General features: G+C 40.2%; 1 protein-coding gene across 4 annotated transcripts in view; it reads left to right on the plus strand.

Moving 5' to 3' along the window:
* The window catches only part of rnf220a (ring finger protein 220a), a 508473-nt gene that overhangs the window by 281624 nt on the left and 200647 nt on the right, over positions 1–26202 (plus strand). For all 4 annotated transcript variants that reach the window (XM_060830505.1, XM_060830506.1, XM_060830502.1 and 1 more), the window contains exon 3: positions 21286–21412. In XM_060830505.1, the coding sequence (XP_060686488.1) occupies positions 21286–21412 (127 nt within the window). The remainder of the gene's footprint in view (positions 1–21285; positions 21413–26202) is intronic.

Raw genomic sequence — 26202 nt, forward strand, 5'->3', positions numbered from 1 at the left:
TTGTTTCGCCGTCACAAAAATATAAATATGAGAGATCCTCCAACAGTGTACTGAGTATGCCACAGTGGAGTATTAGGTTCAGTTTTGTCCACGGTGCCATTAAGGAAGATATAGATATTTTGGAAAGGGAAGTAAATAACAATTTTATTGATCCTGAGTGTAAAGAAGACAAGAAATGAAGAAAGATTACAGGACTTAAACAGTACCATCTGGAATGGAAATGGTTAAAGATGAAAACTTAACAAATTATTTTTGAAAATATTATAAATAAATATTTTTAACTGATTATTACTTTCAAAAGTAAATTAAGTATTAGGAGCAGAGAATATAAACTTGAACTAATTAAAATATTTTTGAATAAAATGTCAAGGATAAGTTTTTATTTTCTCAAATTGATCTTATTGTCAGGCAGGAAAGGAGAGATGCTAATCGTGGAGTTTTAGCACATAGAACATAGAACATTACAGAGTCGTACAGGCCCTTTGGCCCTGAATCTTGCGCCAACCTGTGTTATACGAGTTTGTATAACAGGATGGTGCAAAGAGGAATTTTTTATGGGCTAAATTATCTTTTTTCATTGATGAAGTTTCTTGATTATATTTGGAACCCTTTAGATTATCTTCATTGTGGATATATATTGACCTCAGAATGTTGTTTTCATTACAGTATTTAATTAAAAATACATTGCAAGTGAAAAAATGATACAAACTAATGCTGGACTCTTGAAGGAATCAAGGCAAAGCAGGGTGTGTGGGAGAGGATGTTCTGACAGGGATTATGTTGGAGGTAGCAGAAATAGCAAATGGAGATCTGGTGAATGCAAATCCTGATAGATAGACAGGTGAGGACTGGCATCACCCTGCTTTTTGCTGAGAGGAAACGAGGGGTGATGGCAGGGAAATAGAAGGATACATACTGTCAGAGGTCCTGTAGACTACAATTGAGAATAAAAGTGCCAGTTGAGGGAATAAAAGATAGATGTTTTTGAACTGCAGGGTTAGAACGTCAAGTCATTGGAACATGTATATTGCGATGGAAAATAGAAGCAAAGGTATCAGAAAAAATGTTTATTGTGGCTAGTCATAGAGACAATGGTCTTTTAATAGCCAACCTTTCTTTTCACTAGAAATTTTAAAAAATCAGAAGAAAGAAAAATTATTTAAATGAAAATGGGTGAAAAATTGACCATAAATAATGAAATTCTCAAGAACTGAGTGAAGGCAGAATGTAATATTAATATAGTCATCAACCTAATTGAAGAATGACCAGAGAGGGTCCTTGAGTAGGGCTGGAACAAATTCCAGTTCTATTAAAACATAGGCAAGACTGAAATCCATGCTAATTCCTGCAATAACTTTAGCTAAAGAAAGTGACAAGTTAAGAGACAGTGTTTTTGAGGTTTGAGAAAAGCCTCAAAAAGGATAATGATGATGCAAACAGTTGGACCATTATTTAGGGAAGTGGACAACCCAGAGACAGTTGTTGGAAGGGATTTTTGTGCAATGAGTTTCTGTATTCATAATAATATATTTCGGGCTGGCAAACTAAGGTGCTTAAAGTGTCAGTGGACATTACAGGAATCATAGTAGGTGATTGGAGACAATATAAGACGTGAAATAAATCAAGTCAGGGAAATGGAAAATTAGATCAGTGAGACAGGAGCAGAATATCTTGGAAAAATGCTTACTTATAAAAATATTCCTGAATTACAAGTCAGTTAGGTAGAGATGTCATCCAACTATCAATCATGCCATTGAACTCACCTTGGTTTATAAATTTTAAAGTTTTATTCAATCACAAGATGTTAGCATCAGAGGCATAGCCAACATTTACTGCTCATTCTTAGCTGTCCTTCACGCTGGTGGTGGGCTGCCTGTTAAACTGCTGAAGTCTGTGTGGTGAAGGTACTGCACAATTCTGTTGAGAAATGGGTTTCAGGATTTAACTCAATGACACTGTGTATATATTATATATTCAAATTAGCAAAGATATGATATTGAGGAGAACTTGCAGCCTCTGCTGTTCCTGTGTGCTTACTTCCATTACTTCCATTATCATTCTAAGCAGCAAAAGTAATCATTTTAAAAGTGAATTGCTGCAGTACACCTTGTAGATGGTACATGCTGCTGCTACTGGACATGGTGGTGAAGTGGTGAATGTTGATGGTGGTAGACAAGCCCAAGACATTGTCTTGGATAGCGTTGGGCTTCTGCAGTTCTGATGGAGCTGCACTCATCCAGGCAAAAGGAGAATGTTCTGTTATACCTCTCACTTATGCCTTGCTAGTGGAAAGGCTTCGGAATCACTGCAGAATGCCCAGACTTTGTAGCTAAAATAGTCCTATCACTAGTTCAGTTACATTTCTGGTCAAAATTGATCCCCAGCTGTTGATGATGGGTAATTTGGTGATGGTATTATCATTGACTGAAAAGGGGAGATGGTTTGATCATTCATATTGTGGTACTATAGTGCTTCACCACTACCTCCTTAAAGGCTATTTGGGGCTTGCAATAAATGCTGGCCTGACCAGTAATCTCCATATACCATGAATAAATAAAATGGTTCTTGCCCAGCACTTGTGTGGCACAGATGTTATTTCCAAAGTTCTATCTGATGTTCTTCAGCTCCAGGTGCATACAGTTACAGACTGTGTTGTTATCTGAGGCATTGCAGATGGTGCTGTGTACTGTGCAACCAGCAGTGAACATCTTCACTTCTGACTTAATATTTTAGGGACTTGCATTGATGGGGAAGTTAAAGATCATTGGGCCTTGAATGCTGCCCATAGGAACTCCTGTAGTAAGACCCAGGCCTGAGGCAATTGGTCTTAAATATTCACAACTAATACTTTATGCTTCGTATGATGACAACCAGTAGAGAGGTTCCCCTCCATTCCCATTGACTTATATATTGCTTTGATTCCTTGGTGCTATACTGTGTCAAATCCTGCCATGCTTTCTAATATCACCTCTGAAATTCAGCTCCTTGATCCATTTTTGGACCCAGACTGTAATGAAACTTAGAATCATGTAATCCTGCCAGAACCCAACTGAGCATCAGTGACCAGAGTATTCGAGAGTAAGTGCTGCTTAAAAGCATTACTGCTGCCACTTTCCACCATTCTGTTAATGAATTAGAGTAGACTGTTGAGGTGACAATTTGCTGGATAAGATTTGTTCTGATTTTCGTGGATAGTGAAAACATTGATTATTTTCCGATTTGTCAGACAGATGCCAGTGTTGTATCGTGTGAATAAAGTCAGTGCTATTTCTGGAACACAAATCTTCAGGAATTGAGCAGGCTAAAAGGGGTCATGAGAAATCCTTAGTGAGCAGGGTTAAGGAAAATCCCAAAGTCTTTTATTCATATATAAGGAACAAGAGTCAGAGAAAACGTGTGAGATTCTTAATGAGTACTTTGCATCGGTATTCACTGAGGAGAGGAACATGGAGGATGTTGAGGTTAGGGATAGATCTTTGATTAGTCTAGGGCAAGTCAGCATAAGAAGGGCAGAAGTATTGTGTATTCTAAAAGGCATTAAGGTGGACAAGTCCCCAGGTTCGGATGGGATTTATCACAGGTTACTGAGGGAAGTAAGAGAAGAAATAACTGGGGCTTTAACAGATATCTTTGCAGCATCCTTGAAAGTGGGGAAGCTGCCAAGGGACTGGAGTATTGCTAATGTTGTCCCCTTGTTTAAGAAGGGCAGCAGGGATAATCCAGGTAATTACAGACCTGTGAGCCTGACGTCAGTGGTAGGGAAACTACTGGAGAAGATACTAAGGGATAGGATATATACCTATTTGGAAGAAAATGGGCTTCTCAGTAATAGGCAGCATGGTTTTGTGCAGGGAAAGTCACATCTTACAAACATAATAGAATTCTTTTGAAGAGGTGACAAAGTTGATTGATGAGAGAAGGGATGTAGATGTCATATACATGGACTTTAGTAAAGCGCTTGATCAGGTTGCCCATGGTAGGCTGAAGAAGAAGGTGAAGTCACATGGGGTCCAGGGTGTTCTAGCTAGATAGATAAGGAACTGGCTGGGCAACAGGAGACAAACAGGAGTGGAAGGGAGCTTATCAAAATGGAGATCTGTGACCAGTGGTGTCCCACAGGGATCTGTGCTGGGATCACTGTTGTTTGTGATATACATAAATGATTTGGAGGAAGGTGTAGGTTGCCTCATTAGCAATTTTCAGATGACACTAAGATTGGTGGAGTAGCAGATAGTGAAAGGGACTGTCAGAGAATACAGCAGAATATAGATAGATTGGAGAGTTGGACAAACAAATGTGATGTGATACATTTAGGAAGATACAATTCCAGAGCGAACTATACAGTATATGGAAAAGTACTGGGGAAAATTTGATGTACAGAGAGATCTGAGTATTCAGGTCCATTGTTCCCTGAAGGTGGCAACGCAGGTCAGTAGAGTGGTCAAGAAGGCATACAGCATGCTTTCCTTCATCGGACTGGATATTGAGTGCAAGAGTTGGCAGGTCATGTTCCAGTTGTATAAGGCTTTGGTTCAGCCACATTAGGAATACAGTGTACAGTTCTGGTCGCCACATTACCAAAAGGATGAGGATGCTTTGGAAAGGGTGCAGAAGAGGTTCACCAGGATGTTGCCTGGTATGGAGGGTGCTAGCTATGAAGAGAGGTTGAGTAGATTAGGATTATTTTCTTTAGAAAGAAGGAGGTTGAGGGCGGACCTGATTGAGGCCTACAAAATCATGATCGGTGTAGACAGAGTGGATAGCAAGAAGCTTTTTCCCAGCATGGGGGACTCCATTACTAGGAGTCATGAGTTCAAAGTGAGAGGGGAAAGGTTTAGGGGAGACATACATGGGAAGTTCATCATGCAGAGGGTGGTGGGTGCCTGGAATGCGTTACCAGTGGAAGTGGTAGGGGTGGGAATGATAGTGTCATTTAAGATGTGTCTAGATAGACACATGAATGGGCAGGGAGCAGAGGAATATAGATCCTTAGAAAATAGGTGGCAGATTAGATAGAGGATACGGATTGGCGCAGGCTTGGTGGGCTGAAGGCCCTGTTCTGGTGCTGTAATGTTCTTAGTTCTTTGTTCTTTGTTCAGCACTACGGTTGAGGTTTTTTGTTGGGGCTAATTGCCTTTGCTGTTTCTAATGCTCTCAGCTGTTCCTTTAAAATCACATGGAGTGAATTAAATTTGTTGAAGACAGATATCTATGATGGTATGGATCTCAAGAAGAGGTTGAGATGCAACATCCACTCAGAACTTCTGTCTGAAGATGATGAGAAATACTTGAGCCTTCTCTTTTACATCTATCTGCTGGGATCATTGAGTATCAGGTGAAAGTGGGTACTGCAGATCTGAAGACTAGAGTCAAGATTAGAGTAGTGCTGGAAAAGCACAGCAGGTCAGGCAGCATCTGAGGAGCAAAAGAGCTTTTGCCCGAAATATAGATTTTCCTGTTCCTTGGATGCTGCCTGACATGCTTTGCTCTTCCAACATTACTCTAATCTTAACTCATTGATTATCATGATGTTCATGGGTGGAACTTCTTTCTGAGATGATGTCCACCATGATTCATGATTGGATGTGGCAGGGAAGATTGCTGTTTGTGAGATCTCATGGCTATGTCTGTGTTTTGTTTGTTTAATTTGTTGTTTAGCATGCATGTCATCCTGTGTTATAACTTCAGTACATTGGCACTTCATTTCTATGGTTGCTTGGTGTGGTCATCAAGATGTGGCCTGGTGTACACCTCATTGAACTTGGATTGTTTCCTAGTTTGGTGCTAATGATAAAGTGAGGCTGTGTTGGCCATGTGTTACTGGTTGTGTTGGAGTATAATTCTCCTACTGCCGATGATGAAGGAAATACATAGTGCCTCATGGAGGTGCTTGGTAAATGCTGAATCTATTCTGTTTAGCATAATGGTCATATCACACATGATTGTTCATTTTCTCCTGTGAAGCTAGGATTCTATCTTCAATGTACTGTTGGTGGTGATTCCCATCTCTTGCCTCAAGGAAACATATCTATAGAAGTATATTATTAAAGACAAGGTCAAGTACATCTTTGTCTTGGTTGTTTTGCCACCCATTGTAGCTGCTAGGACTCAGCTAGCTTGTCAGTAGTAGTACTACTGAGCCACTTTGCACACAGCAATCAACATGGTGATGTACACATTCATCAGATGATGGAGGACTCCAGGGAATTTCATTACCTATGTTTAACCTGATGCCATAAGACTTCCTGAGGTTTGCAATGTAGAGGACGTCCTCCTTATTGTTTCCCTTTTTACCATCACTTCTTGTGGGATTGTTCTATTATAGTCACAGGACAATCCAGAGATGGTGGGATGTGGGCTGAAAGGTCTGATCCCTCTTTGGCATCCATCTGTTTCAGGAGATGATGAATCTCTGGACTGAACTGACCTGTGGCAAATCCAGAGACCAATTTGTGAGTGGCAGTCCTTTCCACAGCTGGCGTGAGGTTAACTTATGTTTATTTTTCCTTTTGGTGAGCTGTCTTTTCTACTTTCTGCTAATTCCCACAGATATGACCATGCTGAAGTTGGCAACTTGACCTCATGAGTCAGCTCTGCCATTCAATAAGATTATGGCTGATTTGTCCTTGTATTGCTAACATGAATAATCTGTTGGTCTTGTGTCAGTCATAAATTTTCCACAGAGCATGGGCTTGAGGATGTAGTTGTCATCCAGTCAACTCGCATAATCCAGCCAATTGGAATCACGGCTGACTCATCGGGGTAAATGTGCTGGGGATACCTGTCTGTTTGTACAGTTTCATACGCTGTACTTTGTCTTATCAGGTGATGCCCAATAATCACAGGGATGTAAAGAATCAGCATTGAAGTATACGATTTGGCCCTCTCAGCCTCCTCCACCATTTAATCTCTATGTGCCTTTGATATTGGTAATATCTACAAATCTATTGATTAAGTCTTGAATATTTTTAATGTCTGAGCTTCCATAACCTTCTAGGCTGGAAAATTCCAAAGATTCACCACCTCTGTGGAAACAAAATCTGCCTCATCCTAATCCTATATGATTTAGCCTAGCATTCTGAGTCTGCATTCACTAGTCCTAAACTCCGCTAGCCATGGCAAACATCGTTTCTGTTAAGCCCTGAGTTCTTCAATGCAATCCCATTTTGGCAAGATTATATAAATGTTGACAAGTACATCCTTCCTTAGATGAGGAGACCAAAACACTACACAATACTCCAGGTGCAGTCTCATCAAGCTTGCGTACAATTACAGCAAGATGTCTTTACTCCTGTACTCAAATCCTCTTACATTAGCGGCCAAAATACCATTTGTCTTCCTAATTGCTTGCTACACCTGCATATTAGCTTTCAGTGACTCACGAACAAGAAGAGACCAGCCCTTTGGACATCAACACTTCTCACACTCATTTTCAAAAAAGATTATGCATTTCTGTTTTTCTCACCCAAGTGGAAATCTTCAATTATTTTCCACATGTTCTTGCCCACTCAGCTGGCCTGTCTAAATACCCTTGAAATCTATTTGCAACATGATCACATCTCACAATCCCATCTAGTTTTGTGTAATCAGTGAAGTTGGAAATATTATGTTTGCCCCCACATCAAAATAATGAATATGGATTATGAACAGCAGATACCCAAGCACTGATTCTTGTGGCATTCCACTGTTCAAAGACTGTCAAACAGAAAATGATCAGTTTACTCTTAGCCTGTGTCTTTTTTGTCTAATAATTAAGTGTCAATCTCTAGTTCTAGTTTTGCTAACTATTCAAAAGTTCAGGATCTTATGAAAGCCTTATGAAAGTCCAGCTATAACACACTCATTGGTTCTCCCTTATCTACTTTACTAGTTACATCCTCAAAGAACTCCACCAAGTTCCTTAAATTTCAATTCTCTCTCACAAATCAATGTTGACTCTGCCTAATTGTGCTATTATTTTCTAAATGTTGAGTTATCAGTTCCTTTACCATTGACTCAGGAGTTTCATTGGAACACTTTTGAATGAACAGTTCTACATTCCTGTTTCCTTTCTCCATGCTTTCTTAAATAGTGGGATTACACTTCTTGCCTTCCAATCTGCAGGAACCATTCCAGAATATATAAACATTTGGAAGATGACCACCAATGCATCTATCACATCTGCAGCCACCTCATTCATTGCTCTGGGATGTAGATCATCAGGTCTAGTGGAGTTATCAACTTTCACTCCTTTCAGTTGGTCATCTGAGGTGGCAGAGGTGCTAACTGTTCAGCTGCTTTTCTTGGACTGCAAAAGTTGTGCATGTTTCATTGCTGTAAAAGAGGATGCTAAAAATATAAATCTGGTAACAAACAAAGCTTTGGTTTTTGATAAGTTTACTTTTGGTCCACACTTGACTTCTCAACTTTGACATGACAGCTTTGGCAACCCTAACGCTGATTTCAGCATCAAAGCATAGGTTGTTGGTAGGTATTGATCCAAGGTAAATGAAGCTGTCAATGATCTCCACAGCTTGGTGGTTATCAGTCCAAACACCTTGTGGAGGCCTGGGAGAACTGATTTACAAGCTATTCCAGGTGAACTTCTGTATAGGATGTTATCGTATCAGCAGCAAACAGCAATTCATGGACTGGGACATTACACACTTTGGTCTTTGAACACAGTCTTTCCAAGTTGAACAGCTTGCTATTAACTCTGACAATGGCAAAATCTGTACAATCTTGGCATGAAGAAAACTGTACCAAAGGGAGATGGTGCTGGGATGCAAGCCTTCTTTACCCTATTCCTAATCTTGAAAGAGCATTGTAGCATTCCACTGCAACTGATTGAACTGTTCGTGTTATTGCTAAAAGAACAAATGATGCCCAGGAGTTTGGGTGCACAACCTGACTTCAACAGCAGTTTAATGAGTCCATCTTTACTGATGAGGTGGAAAGACTTGGCAAGGACTATGACACAATATAGAGAGGTCTACACTCTTCATGGCACCATGACTGTGACTGCTGAAGTGAGAAAACCATACAATCAGTTGATCTCTGCCAACTCTGAAGCTGTATTAAGACTCCAGGTAAACTTATGGATAGATGCCAGGGTCTACAATCAGCTGAGAACAACACAAGCAGCAATGTTCCTGAAATACTTGACAAGGAGATGCCTTGGTAACTGTAGCATTCACGAAAATTTCAAAAGGAGACTACATTTGCATCACACATGTATCAAGCAAATAGCTTTCCTTCCAGCAGATGTTCAACAGTACATGGAAATGCTATAGTATTGCTAATTTTCCACTTTTCATTCTTTCAGGGGAATGCCATTTTTTCTGGGACTTGACCACTCTAAAGGTGGTTACTGACCTTGTTGAGCTCTATTACAGTAGCCTCATTATCCAGTTCCTCCTTGATAGAAAAGTCTGGAATGGTACTGAAAGCTTTTTCAGTGACGATGTTTGATACTATCATTATAACTTTGTCATGTTGTTGCTTGACTGGTTTGTGGGGCAGCTCTCCAAATTTTTATGTAAGTTCCAGATATAGAATTAACTTAGCTATGGTTGCATTGATAGGCTGAGTGAATTTGAAGGGCTGAATGGCCTATACCTGCTCCTCTTTCTGTTTTATTTTTTATTCTAGTGTGAAGGACTTTGCAGAACTGATAGGGCTTGTACCTAGTATTTAAATTGATGCCAGATTGTATATCCTGTATTATTCATATTGTTTTACATAGCAGTCTGACATGATCTGATATGATCTCAGTGTTCATGCACATAGATCCCTGAAAGTTGCCACTCAGGTTGATAGGGTTGTTAAGAAGGCATACAGTGCGTTAGCTTTTATTGGTAGAGAGATTGTGTTTCGGAGCCATGAGGTTATGATGTAGATGTACAAAACTCTGATGCAGCCACACTTGGAGTATTGTGTACAGTTCTGGTCACTGTGTTGTAGGAAGAATGTAAACGCTTTGGAAAGGGTTCAGAGGAGATTTACTAGATTGTTGCCTGGTATGGAGGGAAGGTCTTATGCGGAAAGACTGAAGGACTTGAGGCTGTTCTCGTTGGAGAGAAGAAGGTTGAGAGATGACTTAATTGAGACATATAAAATAATCAGAGGGTTGGTTAGGGTGGATAGTGAGAGCCTTTTTTCCTCAGATGGTGATGGCGAGCACAAGGGGACATAGCTTTAAATTGAGGGATGATAGATATAGGACAGATATCAGAGGTAGTTCCTTTACTCAGAGAGTAGTAGGGGCATGGAACAGCCTGCCTGCAACAGTAGTAGAGGCGCCAGCTTTAAGGGCATTTAAATAGTCATTGGATAGACACATGGTCCAGTAATGCCCACTGTGCTATTGACCCACGTAAGCAAGGTAAATGTTTCCCATGATATTTTGGCTTTGTGATCCAATATCTTTAATGTATCAATATTATTGTTGACTTTCCATATTCGCAATATATTGTGTAAGATCTTTATGATTTTATTTTTCAGCTAAAATGAGCTTTCAGTTTGTAGACCACTGATGACTAAACTATCTCTTTGCAATCAGATAATATTTTTCTTCAGAAAAATCACAGAATCAAAACTCTGTGCCTATTTTAGTATTCTAAAGATCAGATTTCAAATTTACCAGTAACATCACAGTACTGAAAAAAAATCCATGTCTGAACATTGTGATTGCCGTTGAATTTTAAAGAAACTCGATTTAAGCCATTACTTTGAGGTGCCAGCTTGTCTTCTCCTTTCTCCGTTTGATTTGCTCAGTAACAATTGCACTGACCAATTCCATTAGCCAGAGAAGTGCAATTCATTGTACAGTATTGTCCTCAATGTACCAGAACTATTCTGTTGTGTGCAGGGTGGGGGAGGGAAGGGGGAGAAGAGAGAAAAAGTGAAAGAATAGTTAACTATACTCCTGTCTACTGAGGGAATTGTGTGACCCTGTGGAATCATGATCAATCACTTAACGAAGTATTAATGAGGAATAGTGCCTTGCCGACAATTTGCCAGATCTCAGAACATCCACAGTCCTTTGGAAAAGAATGTTGTCTCTCCAATCTTAGCAAAATAAAATTTAAATCAGAAATGTGGATAAAGGTTGGACTTTCAGGATTAAGTGATCTTTCATGTTGTTATTTTTTAGCTGTAGATACACTGCAAGTAAATGTGATGAATTGATTAAATGTTGAGAAAAAGAATTAACCCTTTTCTACTTGGAAAGGCCAAACAGAATGCGTCCAAGATGATGTCTATGATTCTCCTCCCCTCTATTTTATTTAATTTTTTCTGTTTACCTGGTGACAGCTGACAAAGGAGAATGTGATTTTCTGAATGTTAGTTTACTTACACTCAATATTTAGCAGACATCATAACCAGCTGATCAATATCCATTTGTCATAAGCAAGCGTAATTGGTTTGTAGTTGTCTGTACAAAAGAAAATGAACTATAGTTTCAGCAGCCAGGTACAAAAGCTTTAAATATACCCCTCCTCTCTCAACAATACCATAATTAATTCTCATCCAAAAAAGGCCTTGGGGCTGATGTTTTATCTTGTGAATTATGGAAGTCAGAGATTTGGTAGGTGATGAGGAGGGAATTAGCTAATTAGCAAGTTAATGTTGGAGACCATTGTAATTTTCATAAATGCATTTTTCATGAGCTTTAGAGATAGTATTATATCTTCAAGATTGTATCAGAATATGATAATAAAAAATACCAGTTGCCAGTGTTTTCCATGTTGTTGCCATTTCTTTTCTGAAGGAACTGAATTTCTCAGAACCATGATTCAAAATCTCTGGTTGCCCAGGAGCAGATGAAGGACTTTTGTCCGAAATGTCGATTTTCCTGCTCCTCAGATGCTGCCTGACCTGCTGTGCCTTTCCAGCACCACTCTAATCTAAACCCCACCATCCTTATTGTTCCAGCTAAAGCTGTGAGTGTGACTGTCTTCAGTCAAAAGTATTGAAAGTGTCATTAGTTAAGGATAAGAATCCAGAATCCTTAATGACGCTTCCCTCTTGGAGTAGTACGGTGGTTCAATGGCTAGCACTGCTGTCTCACAATGCCAGGGTCCCGGATTCAAATCCACCCTCAGGTGACTGTTTGTGTGGAGTTTGCACATTCTTCCTGTCTGTGCAGGTGCTCTGTTTTCCTCCTATGTTAGGTGGATTGGCCATGCTAAATTACCCATAGTATCCAGGCTTTGCCGGTTAGATGGATTAGTTGTGAGAAATGCAGGATAACAGGGAAAGGGTACTGGGATGGATGTGGGTGGGATGCCTTCAGAGGGTTGATGTGGACTGAATGGGCCAAATAGCTTGCTTTCTCACAATAGGGATCCTATGACTCTCTAAGGCCAATTGCTGTCCTCCATCTGTCACTTTAGTTGAGCAGCTAATTCACTACCTACCAGGATTCAAACCTGGGATTTGATTTAGTTTTATGAATGAAAAATGATGATGAATTGTCTTCAAACCCATGCTCCATATCCCCAGTTATACCCTTGCAATTCCTTTCACACACAATTCTTCAGTGAAGGCATTGGTGGCCTCTAAATCACATTGAGTTTTGTACAGTTATCTTTCTTTGCAGTTAGTAAAGTGCCACATGGTATTTGGCAAATTAACTACATTTCTGCCTGGTAGATGAGTAAAGAAACAAATATGTTCATTCAAACAATGATTCAGTCATTTCTGGTGCTTTTTTCCTATTTTTTGACCAGTCATTAAAGCTGTTTTGAAAAAAGAATTATGCAATACCTGGAAACACTTTGGTCACAGATTTTAACTTGAGATGTGTTTGGGTTGGGTGGGTGCATTGCAGGAAGGAACACAAGACTTTTCTTAACTATTGGCCTCATGTAAATAGTTCTGTTCTATCTCTTTGTCAAATGTGGTCTAGATGGTATTTTGGCCAGTGGTGGGCCAGGGCAAGAGTTAGGAACCAAAGGATAGAGTTGACTGCAAAGTAAATTAAGCAGGAATGGGAGTCAGGCAGAAAGGCTTAGGACAAGAATCAGGGAAGATCACCTCAAAGATTCTTTCCTGGGCCAGGAGGAATGTTGTTGCTTCTCTGGATGGTAAGAGACCTGCCAGAAATTTAAAGATAAATACTTATCTTATCTGCAGCAATGTCACCGACATGGCAGCTAAGTGGTTAGCACTGTGGCCTCACAGCACCAGAGACTCCAGTTTAATTCCACCCTTGGGTGTCTGTGTGGAGTTTGCACATTCTCCATGTGTCTGTGTGGGTTTCCTCTGGATGCTCCAGTTTCCTCCAACACTCCAAAGGTGTGCAGATCAGGTGGATTGGCCATGCTAAATTGCCCCATAGTGTCCCGAGCTGTACAGGCTAGGTGGGTTAGAGATGGGGAATACAAGGTTACAGGGATAGGCGTGTCTGGGTGGGATGTTCTTCAGAGAGTTGGTATGGACATGTTGGGCCGAATGGTCTGTTTCCACACTGTAGGGATTCTTAAAAACAAAACTGACAGATGAGCAAATGCAGTCTCTCAAGGAAAAAGAGTGAACGAGTTGATGGCATTAGTACATTTTGAAGCAGAAATTTAAACATTTCCATTGCATTTGAAAGCTGTGCTGACATCTAAAAATCTAAAGTTAAAATTTGTAAAATTTAACACTACAGTCATTTGTTTCTGATGGATTTATTTTTGGCTATTACTTGCCACAATTTATGGCTAAAAATAGAGAAGAAAGCATTTCAAAATTAAGAATTATTCCTGTTGGATCATGTACTAAAAATGTGGACAGTTCAGAATAAAGCCTAGTTTTCAATTAACTCAAGTTCCTATGCAGCTCTAAAAAGGCATCCTCATTCTAATGAAATCTGGAAAAACATCCTCAGTGCAAGTAAGCTGAATTCAATTCAGTTTCAATTTTAATAAAGGTTAATTAAACAGAACAGTTATCCCAACTGATGAAAAATAATCACTGAGCTTTACTCCAATCTGTAACAAAATATTTTAAATTGTTTTTAAGGAACTTGATTTTTTTTTTCTCTCTTTCGTGGCTTGCTGTTCCACTGCCCTTCAATCCCCAACCTCACTTTGTTCTCTGTTGGCTAAGATGAGAAGCAAGCATCCTCTTCCTAAATCTTACAATGCTATTCTTGGTACAATGCTTTTTGTTGACTCTCTGGCTGATTGTTTCTCCTTCTCTCTTTCCTTAAGGGAAGCATCTGGCTTTTGCTCAATGCCTTTACTTGGAGACAATAGCCAGGATCAGAAACTCTCAAAGTGGAAAGTATCAGAAATGAATCTGTACCCTGGCTTATCATATTGAACATTTCCCCAGCTGCCTTCCTCTCATATATTTCTGATTAAGTTCTTATTAATCACTCAACTGACTGAAATTGTATAACGAAACCCTATCTGACTGATCTTGAAGGGAATTTAGCTCAAAATTTATCTATAGAAGTACACAGACTTTTGTTTAATTTTATTTGCGTATCCTAGTGATTAGAAGAAATCCTTTGTCAATAAACACCAGTGTTCAGCCAAGCTGCAGTGAATATAAGCGCCTGCCATGTGTTCAGTAGGTGTCAGGATGCTTAGCGTGTTAATTGCTGACCTATTAATAAATGAGTCTTTAATACAGTACAGCTAGAGGCAGGGGATGAGGCCAAGGGTGGAGACAGCTGTTTACGTGACATCTGTTTGTGCTGGTGCACGGCTGTAACAGGATTTCCCTGCTGGAAACGTGTATGCTTTTTTTGGGAAACAGTCACAGTAATTTGTATTGTTTGTGGAAGGTCTGGGGACAAAAATAGAAGCAGAAGTAATTTCTGGCTGGAATCTGTTTACAGCTCCCTCCAATCTTTATTTAAAATTCGAGGAAGTAATTTCTGATTGTAAATATTGTCAGTTGCTTTTAAATGAGCAAATTTATTGCTACTGTCTGCTAATTCTTCTCTGTACCTTATCAGGGATGTGCGAAAAAAGTAGTAGAATCATGTTCACACTTTATTTTCTCGTCCCCTCTTCCAATACAATGATGAAAGAACTGAGTACTGCAACAGTCCTGTCCTGCTGCCCCTTTAGTTGTGTAATTGTGTCTAATTGAGATAGCTTACAGCTATTAATGTCTTTCTGTAATGCCGGATACTTGGTGACTCATTATGCAAAGAAAGCTGAATGCAGTGCTTAACTATCAGCACCAAACTTCTGAGAGCTCACTGGCTTAGCAGCACAGATGCAGATGAAACTTAGATACAACCCTCTTTGTAGTCAGGCACTTCATTTTCTTTTGCCAAGATGTCAGCTCATCTAATAGACACCCTCCTTCAGCTGATAAGACACAGACGCTTCTAGATTTCTCTATGTCGTGCAATACTGTGCTGTGCTGATTGGACTCAAGCCTCTTGATACTGATGCCACTGTTTTCCTCCTTTTTCTGATTTTGACTTTCTATACTTCCTTCACCACAAAAATACAGAAGACTGTCAACTATACATGTCAGCACAATAGGATATCCATGTTGTGTCAGGGAAGTTCCAGTTAAAATCCATAGTTTAAATCAGTTGTTCCACTGAACTATTATGAGTTGCCATGAAATAGCATCAATTGGAATTGAAATATGGTCTTGTCATTGGGCATAAGGACATTTTGATGATTTTTCTTTGCAAATTGATCATCCCTTCTCTCAATTCAAGTGCTTGGCTGACCCCAAGTGCTTCCAATATATTTGGGAATTATTACATTGTCTTACACTGATGGCCGTGAACAGCCCATGCTTTGGAAATTTCAGTTTAATTTATTCTTTGAAATGTCCTTAGTGCAGTTTGTAATAACCAGTTTTCTTAAACCCATAAATATACATTTGTAACAATAACTAAGATGTAATAGTGTCATTTTAATTGACCAGCATAAGATAATCATTTATCAACTATTGATGACAAAATGAAATGTAGACAGGTACCTATTAGAGGAAATTGAATCACAAAAGCTAGTGTCCAAGTTCAGCAGCTAATTAGGAAGGTGAATGGAATGTTGTCCTTTATTTCAAAAGGGAAAAAAGGTAGGTTTTGCTAAAACTATACAAGGTACTTGTCAGGCCACAGCTGGAATACTAAAAGACCGTATGAAACTGAAACAGGAATAGGCTGTTCAGCCCCTTGAGCCTGCTCCTTTCTTCAATAGTATCACGACTGATCTGACATTCCTCACATCCACATTCCTGCATTTTCTCTGTAACCTTTGATTTCCCTATGAGTTGCAGGCTTTTCTTGAGGTGTTCCTATGGATAAGAACATGAATAGGAAAGGTTTAGAGGGATATGGGCCAAACGCAGACACGTGGGACTCATGTAGTTTGGGGACAGGGAACATAGTTGGCAAGGACTGGTCGGACCAAACTGCCCGTTTCCATGCTATATGACTCTATGACCCCATGAATCTGCTCCCACAGCTCTCTGTTTCAAGTTACAAAAATTGTGAACAGTTTTGTGTAGCTTATCTAAAAAAAGACATGCTGGCATTAGAGGCAAACCGAGAATGTTCATCAGACTGATACTAGTTGTGGAGGAAGTAGATAGGCAGAGGCTGGAAGAACATAGCAAGCCAGGCAGCATCAGGAGGTGGAGAAGTTGTCGTTTTGGGTATAACCCTTCTTCAGGACTTGTTGTGGAGGGGCTGTCTTATGAAGAGAAGTTGAACCGATTGCACATGTAGCCATTAAAATATAGAAGAGTGTGAGGAGCCTTTATTGAAACACACAAGATTTTTAGACGACCTGACAGGGTAAGTTTGGAAAGGTTGCTTTCCTTTGGGAGACAGTCTAGGATCAGAGGGCATAATGTCAGAATATGAAGTCACAAATTTAAGACAGAGATGAGGATGAATTTCTTCTCTCTAAGGATTCTGAATCTGTGGAACTCTTCACCACAGAGAGCTGTGGGTTGGTCATTAATTACATTCAAGGCTGAGATAGATATTTTTAATCAGTAAAGGAATCTGTTAATGGGGAAAAGGTAGGAATGTGGCAATGAGGATTAAGTCAGGCACAAGGATGGAAGAAGTGTTGGGTATTCTAAAAGGCATTTCCCCTTTTAGACAAGTCCCCAGGTCTGGATGGGATCTATCCAGGTTACTGAGGGAAGCGAGAGAGGGAAAAGCTGGGGCCTTATCAGATATCTTTGCAGCATCCTTGAACATGGGTGAGGTCCCAGAGGACTGGAGAATTGCTCATGTTGTCCCCTTGTTTAAGAAGGGTAGTAGGAATAATCTAGGTAATTATAAAGCAGTGAGCCCGACATCATGGTATGGAAGCTGCTGGAGAAGATATTAAGGGATAAGATCTATTCTCATTTGGAAGAAAATTGGCTTATTAGTGACAGATAACATGATTTTGTGCAGAGAAAGTCATTGTCTTACTAACTTAATAGAATTCTTTAACGAAGTGACAAAGTTGATTGATGAGGGAAGGCCTGCAGATGTCATATACATGGACTTCAGTAAGACATTTGATAAGGTTCCCCATGGTAGGCTGATGGAGAAAGTAAAGTCACATGAGCTTGAGGGCGTAATAGCAAGATAGATAAAGAACTGGTTGGGGAACAGGAGACAGCAAATAGTGGTGGAAGGGAGTTTCTCAAAATGGAAGATTGTGACCAGTGGTGTTCCACAGGGATCCGTGCTGGGACCACTGTTGTTTATGATATACATAAACGATCTGAAGGAAGGTATAGGTGGCCTGATTAGCAAATTTGCAGATGACACTAAGATTGGTGGAGTAGCAGATAGTGAAGGGGATGGTCAGAAAATACAGCAGAATATAGATAGATTGGAGAGTTGGGTGGAGAAATGGTTGATGAAGTTCAATCCGTGCAAATGCAAGGCGATGCATTTTGGAAGATCAACTTCAAGAGCGAACTGTACAGTATATGGAAAAGTCTTGGGGAAAATTAATCTACAGAGAGATCTGGGTGTTTAGGTCCATTGTTCCCTGAAGGTGGCAACACAAGTCAGTAGAGTGGTCAAGAAGGCATAAGACATGCTTTCCTTCACAGGACGGGGTATTGATAACAAGAGTTAGCAGGTCATGTTACAGTTGTATAACACTTTTTGGTTCAGCCACATTTGGAATATTGCGTACAGTTCTGGTCGCCACATTACCAAAAGGATGTGGATGCTTTGGAATGAGTGCAGAGGAGGTTCGCCAACATGTTTGGAGGGTGCTAGCTATGAAGAGAGCTTGAGTAGATTTGGATTATTTTCATTAGAAAGACGGAGGTTGAGAGGGGACCTGATTGAGGCTGAAAAATCATGAGAAGTGTAGACTGGGTGAATAACAAGAAGCTTTTTCCTCACATGGGGGACTCCATTACTAGGGGTCACAAGTTCAAAGTGAGAGGTGAAAGCTTTCAGGGAGATATGTGTGCAAAGTTCTTTACGCAGAGGGTGATGAGTGCCTGAGAACACGTTGCCAGTGGAGGTGGTAAGGGCAGGAATGATAGCATCACTTAACATGTAATAGACAGATACATGAATGGGCAGGGAGCAAAGGTCTATAGATCCTTAGAAAACAGGCAGCAGGTTTAGATAAAGGATGTGGATCGACGCAAGCTTGGAGGCCGAAGGGCCTGTTCTAGTGCTGTAATGTTCCTTGTTTTTTCCTTGTTCTTTGTTCTTTGATTATCATTTCAGCCATGATTCCATTGTATGGCAAAGCAGACTGTATGAGCTGAGTGGCCTACTTCTGCTCCTTTGTCTTATCAATGTATACTTTTCAGAAATTATGTAATGTTCTAAATGTTATGAAGGAAATATCTGTTTATGTTTTGTCTTGGTTGTAGGTTTGCTCACTGAGCTGGAAGGTTTGTTTTCAGACGTTTCATCACCATACTAAGTAACACCATTAGTGAGCCTCCGGATGAAGCTTTATTCAAAGGCTCGCTGATGATGTTATCTAGTATGGTGACAGAATGTCTGAAACGAACTTTCCAGCTCAGTGAGCAAGCCTACAACCAGAACCTCAACCTGAGCTACAAATCTTCTCAAAACTCGTTATGTTTTGTCTCTCCCTGTTGCTATTTTTTTTCTTTTGAAACTGCTAATTAGCAAATGCCCTTACAGTGCATATTATTTGCAAAAATAGGTAATGTGAGCTCCAGTCTCCCTTCTTCATTCACAGTCTGCTGCTAGAATTTCATGCTGATTCATTATCAAACCCAATGTCATCTCTTTGCAGCAAAGCAGAACGAGGACAACATTATCACCCAGTACCATAACCTTGCCCACTCTTAGCTTGGACTAAATTTGTAACCATAGCAGGCTTTGAGTAATATTTCACCAGAAAACCAGAACTTGCTCTTGAAGAAAATCTCTGGTGGTGCTGCAATAAAGTTGTCATGACAGAAGCAAAAGAAGCAGGAGAAAACCTAAAAGGACAAAATGTCATTGGATATCTACTTTATATTTTCTGCCAGCTTTGGTTTAGGAACAACAGTAGAGTCATTGAGATGCACAGCATGGAAACCAACCCTTTGGGCCAACTCATCTATGCTGATCAAATATCCTAAATTAATCTAGTGCCACCCATTTTCCAGCATTTGGCCCATTACCCTCTACACTCTTCTTTTTCAAATACTATCCAGATGCCTGTTAAATGTAATTTCAACAGCCTCCAACACTTCCTCTGGCAGCTCATTCTATACACGCAACACCCTCTGCATGAAAAAGTTGTCCCTTATGTCCCTTTTAAGTCTTTCCCTTCTCACCTTAAACTTCTGCCCTCTAGTTTCGGAATCTCCTACCCTTGGGAAAGGACCTTGTCTATTTACCCTATTCATGTCCTTCAAGATTTTATAAATGTCTATAAGGTCAGCCCTCAGCCTCCAACGCTCCAGGGAAAACAGCCCCAGCCTGTTCAGTCTCTTCCTATAGCTCAAACAGTTCAACTCTGGCAGCATCCTTGTAAATCTTTTCTGAACTCTTTCAAGTTTCACATCTGTACTATAGTAGGATTGAGAAGAAATAATACTCACAATGGTACCTTCACCAATAAAGTGTTAGAGAGTACATCAGGAATAACTGCCAACTCACTTTTTAATACTATTGCATCTTCTGGTGATCAACTGCTGTGTTTGCATAGTTTGCTGCCACAATCCTCCTTTCTATTGCTATGCCTAAGGGCACGTAACTATTAGCGGTAAATGATAGACCACTAGATAGTCTAAACAAGAAGAGATACCTGTCTTAAATAACAAGGTGTAGTTTATTGCATGATAGCAGTAAATGAATTTAACATAATAATTATTATTAAGAACCAGCTATGTCACTTCCCTGTCCTTGGGGACCTCATGAAAGACTAAACTGTTTCTTTACTGAGAGAATATGTGACACCATCAGATTGGGTGAAGTGAATGTAACTTCAACATAAATTCTTTCAGACCTTCACCCGATACAACATCCAAAGCCCTGTCTGATAAGGGTGGTATAACAGAGGAAAGTACAATTCAAACTGTTTGCTTCCAGTTCTAGTCAACCATTCAGCCCATTGAGTCTGTTCTGCCATTCAATGAGATCATGGCTGAAATGATAATCCTCAACTTCAGATTCCTACCTTTTCCCCTTAAAAAGATTCCTTTACTGATTAAAAATGTCCATGTCAGTTTTGAACATATATAATAGAGTGGCCCAGTGGCTCAGTTGTTAGCACTGCTGCCTCACAGCACCAGGGACCTGGGTTCGATTCCAGCCTTGGATGACTGTCTGTATGGAGTTTGCACTTCTCCCTGTGTTTGTGTGGGTTTCCTCCAGTTTCCTCCCACAGTCCAAAGATGTGCAGGTTAGGTGAATTGGCCATGCTAAATTGCCCATAGTGTTAGGTGCATTAGTCAGGGGGAATGGATCTGGGTGGGTTGCTTTTCGGAGGAAAGGTGTGGATTCGTTCAGCTGAAGGGCCTGTTTCCACACTGTAGGAAATCTAATCTAATAATGACTCCGTTTGCTTCCAATTTGTCTCTGTTGTGTTGTTTAAACAGTAAAACATAACAAGGAACAATAGAGGAATGCTGGTGATATATTGATCTCCCCTTTTGTACTGTTAGGATAATAGGATACTTGGATAATGGTGGTTATGGGCAAAAATAAGCTTGACAAGTAAACTGGTGTGTAGACATTACCTCATTCAGTTTAATTTCTGCAAAAAAAATGCACTTAATTTTAATTAAAATTACTTTAAGTAAACCATCTATTGAAATGACAATCATTAAATTTCAGGTAGTTGATTTTACTGTGGTATTATAGACTAATGTTTGTGCTATTTTTCTAACTAGGTAAGAAGAAAGCGACCCTGTATGATACGCAAGCCCCAATTTGTCCCATCTGTCAGGTTCTGCTCCGACCAAATGAGCTTCAAGATCATATGGAACAGGAACTGGAAAAGCTCACTCAAAACACATGGTATGGCACCTTTAACTTTTTTTTAACTCGTGTCAATAGCGCAACATTAAGGAAATGACACATACACACAGGGAGTTAAAAAAAACTTATTGTGAACTATCATGGAAGCAGGCAAGCTGATAAGATTTACACACAGATTATCTGTGTTGTCAGTAGTGATGGAGTGCACAAGCACCCAGTCACTCAGGCTGGGTTGGGATTGAAATGAACATCTATTACTGATGAGTTAAAGACCCAGCTTCAATATTCTCCTTTCAGCACCATTTATTGCCTGCGTTATTTTTTGAGGTCACTTTTTTTTTTGTTTTTCTCACTGTTTTCTTTATGTTAAATAAAAAAGGTGTAATTAACACGATGGATTGGGACAGTGCCACTGTTATTAATTTGCACGTTATTATGTGCAGAACACAATCTAGTTATTTGCATGAAATGGCTGTCTGGTGACAAATTTGTTAATGGCTAGTATTGTGGTGGAGAGAACAGAATGACAAAAAGTGATATATTTACTGCTTAGCTGGAGAACTGGCAGCCAATTCTGAATATGAGCCAATACTTTAGTTGCGCAGATTTGTTTTCAGAGGTTACTTGTGTTTACCTTCCATTGACAGATTTGGGAAATAGTTTTAAAATTGATCAACAAATTTTGTTTGCTGGAGCCATAAATTCCAGACATCCAACTGGCCAGCTTAAATTCACATAGGCAATGAAACTGTCCAACCAAACATTCCTCTATTGCCAGGCCAATCTGGTACAAGGTATAAATTTTATTTATTACATAACTGTTAAAAAGACGAATGTATTGAATCAGAGCAGCTCAATATCTTTTATTGTTCTGTATAGAAATTAACACTGCAGTTATCCCACAGCTATCTAGTACAGGTTCTAACCAGTGTCTTGTTTAGCCAAAACTCCAGTTGTTATGCCCTGGAGAGAGCTTTATGTATGCTTGCACAAAGTCCGTCACCCAGCGGTTAAAGTTTAAATGTTTGGAGACCATGCTTGAATTGACGAAGCATTTAAATTAATGTCGAGTAGGTTTAAACAGTGCTCAGAAGGTCCAAAGGAACCCCCTGGGCATTTTTAAACCTGGTTTGACATCTTGCTGTATATACACTCCCTTAGGTATCAAACTGAAACAGTTTGAGATTATCTCTGCCAGAAAGTCTCACAGCACCTCTCTCAGGCCTTGACCCAGATCTACAGTGTAATTTTAGTGTGGAAGGTATTTCCAAACTTAAAAATGATTGTGCTATTTGAAACAAAATGTTATAGAGTCATAGAGATGTACAGTATGGAAACAGACCCTTCGGTCCAACTCGTCCGACTTGATATCCCAATTCAATCTGCCACCTGCCAGCACCGGCCCATATCCCTCCAAACCCTTCCTATTCATATACTCATCCAGATGTGTTTTAAATGTTGCAATTGTACTAGCCTCCACCACTTCCTCTGGCTGCTCATTCTACACATGCATCACTGCATGAAAAAGTTGCCCCTTATCTTTCTTTTATATCTTTCCCCTCTCACCTTAAACCTGTGCCCTCTAGTTCTGGACTCCCCCACCCTAGGGAACAGACCTTGGGTATTTACCCTATCCATGCCCCTCATGATTTTATAATCCTCTAAAGGTCACCCCTCAGCCTCCGATACTCCAGGAAAAACAGCCCTAGCCCATTCAACCTCTCCCTACAGCTCAAATCCTCCAACCCTGGCAACATCTTTCTAAATCTTTTCTTACCCTTTCAAGTTTCATAACATCTGCCACTTCTCAGCCCATTGGCCCATCTGACCAAGATCCCATTGTAATCTGAGGTAACCTTCTTCGCTGTCCACAACACCTTCAATTTTGGTGTCATCTACAAACTTACTAATTGTACCTCTTATGCTCACATCCAAATCATTTCTGTAAATGACAAAAAGTAGAGGACCCAGCACCGATCCTTGTGGCACTCCAATGGTCACAGACCTCTAGTCTGAAAAACAACCCTCCACAACAATCTCTGTCTTCTACCTTTTGAGTTAGTTCAGTATCCAAATGGCTAGTTCTCCCTGTATTCTCTGAGATCTAACCTTGCTTACCAGTCTCCCATGGGGAACGTTGTCGTAAGCCTTACTGAAGTCCATGTAGGACACGTCTACTGCTCTGCCCTCATCAATCTTGTTTGTTACTTTTTGAAAAAACTTATAATCAAGTTTGTGAGACATGATTTACCATGCACAAAGCCATGTTGACTATCCCTAATCAATCCTTGCCTTTCCAAATACATGTACATCCTGTCCCTCAGGATTCCCTCCAACAACTTGCCCACCACCGAGGTCAGGCTCACTGGTCTATAGTCCCCTGGCTTGTCCTTACCACCTTTCTTAAACAATGGCACCACATTTGCCAACCTCCAGTCTTTGAGCACCTCACCAGTGACTATCGATGATACAAATATCTCAGCAAGAGGCCCAGCAATCACTTTCCTAACTTCCCACAGAGTTCTTGGATACACATGATCCCTTGATCCTGGGAATTTGTCCACTTTTATGCGTTTTTATACATTTCAAGACATCCTGTACTTCCTCCTTTGGAATACAGACATTTTTCAAGATGTCACCATCTATTTCCCTACATTCAGTATCTTCCATGGCTTCTTCCACACGAAACACCAATGCAAAATACTCATTTAGTAACTTCCCCCATCCCCTGTTGCTCCACACAAAGGCCACCTGCTGATCTTTGAAGGGCCCTATTCTCTCCCTAGTTATCCTTTTGTCCTTAATGTATTTGTAAAAACCCTTTTTATTCTCCTCAACTCTATTTGCTAAAGCTATCTCATGTCCCCTTTTTGTCCTCCTGATTTCTCTCTTAAGTATGTTTCTATTGCCTTTACACTCTTCTCAGGATTCACTCGATCTATCCTGTCTATACCTGACATATGCTCCTTTCTTTTTCTTCATCAAACCCTCAATTTCTTTATTCATCCAGCATTCCCTATACCTACCAGCCTTTCCTTTCACCCAAACAGGAATATACTGTTTCTGGACTCTCGTTGTGTCATTTTTAAAGGCTTCCCATTTTCCAGCCTTTACCTGCGAACATCTGCCCCAAATCAGCTTGTGAAAGTTCTTGCCTAATACCATCAAAATTAGCCTTCCTCCAATTTTTTAGGTCTGGTCTACCCTTTTGCATCACTATTTTAAAACTGATAGAATTATGGTCGCTGGCCCCAAAGTGCTCCCCCACTGACAGCTCAGTCACCTGCCCTGCCTTTATTTCCCAACAGTAGGTCACGTTTTGCACCTTCTCTTGTTGGTACATCCACATATTGAATCAGAATATTTTCTTGCATGTGCTTAACAAATTCCTCTCCATCTAAACTATGGCAGTCCAGTCTATGTTTGGAAAGTTAAAATTCCCGACCATAACCACCTATTAGTCTTATAGATAACTGAAATCTCCTTACAAGTTTGCTTCTCAATTTCTTGCTGACTATTAGGGGCTCTAGAACACAATCCCAACAAGGTGATCATCCCTTTCTTATTTCTCAGTTTCACCCAAATAACTTCCCGGATGTATGTCCAGGAATATCCTCCCTCAGCAAAGTTGTAATGCTATACCTTATTAAAAATGCCACTCCCCCTCCTCTCTGACCTCCCTTTCTGTCCTTCCTGTAGCATTTGTATACTGGAACATTTAAGCTGCCTGTCCTGTCCATCCCTGAGCTATGTTTCTGTAATTGCTATGATATCTCAGTCCCACATTCCTAACCATGCCCTGAGTTCATCTGCCTTCCCTGTTAGGCCTCTTGCATTGAAATAAATGCAGTTTAATTTATCAGTCCTACCTTGTTCTCTGCTTTGTCCCTGCCTGCCCTGACTGTTTGACTCGCTTCTTTTTTCCTCTCGTACCAGTCTCAGATTGATCTCTAACCTCAATATATGTGTGCAATTCTGGTCTCCTTCCTATCGTAAGGATGTTGTGAAACTTGAAAGGGTTCAGAAAAGATTTACAAGGATGTTGCCAGGGTTGGAGGATTTGAGCTATAGAGAGAGGCTGAACAGGCTGGGGCTGTTTTTCCTGGAGTGTCGGAGGCTGAGGGGTGACCTTAAAGAGGTTTACAAAATTATGAGGGGCATGGATAGGCTAAATAGTCAAAGTGTTTTCCCTGGGGTGGGGGACTCCAGAACTAGAGGGCATAGGTTTAGGGTGAGAGGGGAAAGATATAAATGAGATCTAAGGGGCAACTTTTCACGCAGAGGGTGGTATGTATATGGAATGAGCTGCCAAAGGATGTGGTGGAGGCTGGTACAATTGCAACATTTAAGAGGCATTTGGATGGGTATATGAATAGGAAGGGTTTGGAGGGATATGGGCCAGGTGCTGGCAGGTGGGACTAGACTGGGTTCGGATATCTAGTCGGCGTGGACAGGTTGGACCGAAGGGTTTGTTTCCATGCTGTACATCTTTATGACTGTATGACTCACTATCTACAGGAAAGACTTTTTAAAAATAAATGTTTTACTAAAACTGTAGTTTAGCTTCTGTAGGAAAATATGCACTTAATTTTTATTAACATTACTTTAGGTAAACCATTTACTAAAATGCAATAATATTTTAAAGACTGCTATTTTTAATCATTCTTAAGATGTGGGTGTCATTGCCAAGTGCAGGGTTTTCTATTACGTCCTTTATAGGTGGAGGACAAGCTTTGAAAAATCAGTAGGTGAGTTATTAATGTAGAATTCCTAGATTCTGACCTGCTCCTGGAGTTACTGTATTATATGGCTGGTCCAGTTCCGTTACT

The sequence above is a fragment of the Hemiscyllium ocellatum genome, chromosome 9 (assembly GCF_020745735.1).
Source record: "Hemiscyllium ocellatum isolate sHemOce1 chromosome 9, sHemOce1.pat.X.cur, whole genome shotgun sequence".
Taxonomy (NCBI): domain Eukaryota; kingdom Metazoa; phylum Chordata; class Chondrichthyes; order Orectolobiformes; family Hemiscylliidae; genus Hemiscyllium; species Hemiscyllium ocellatum.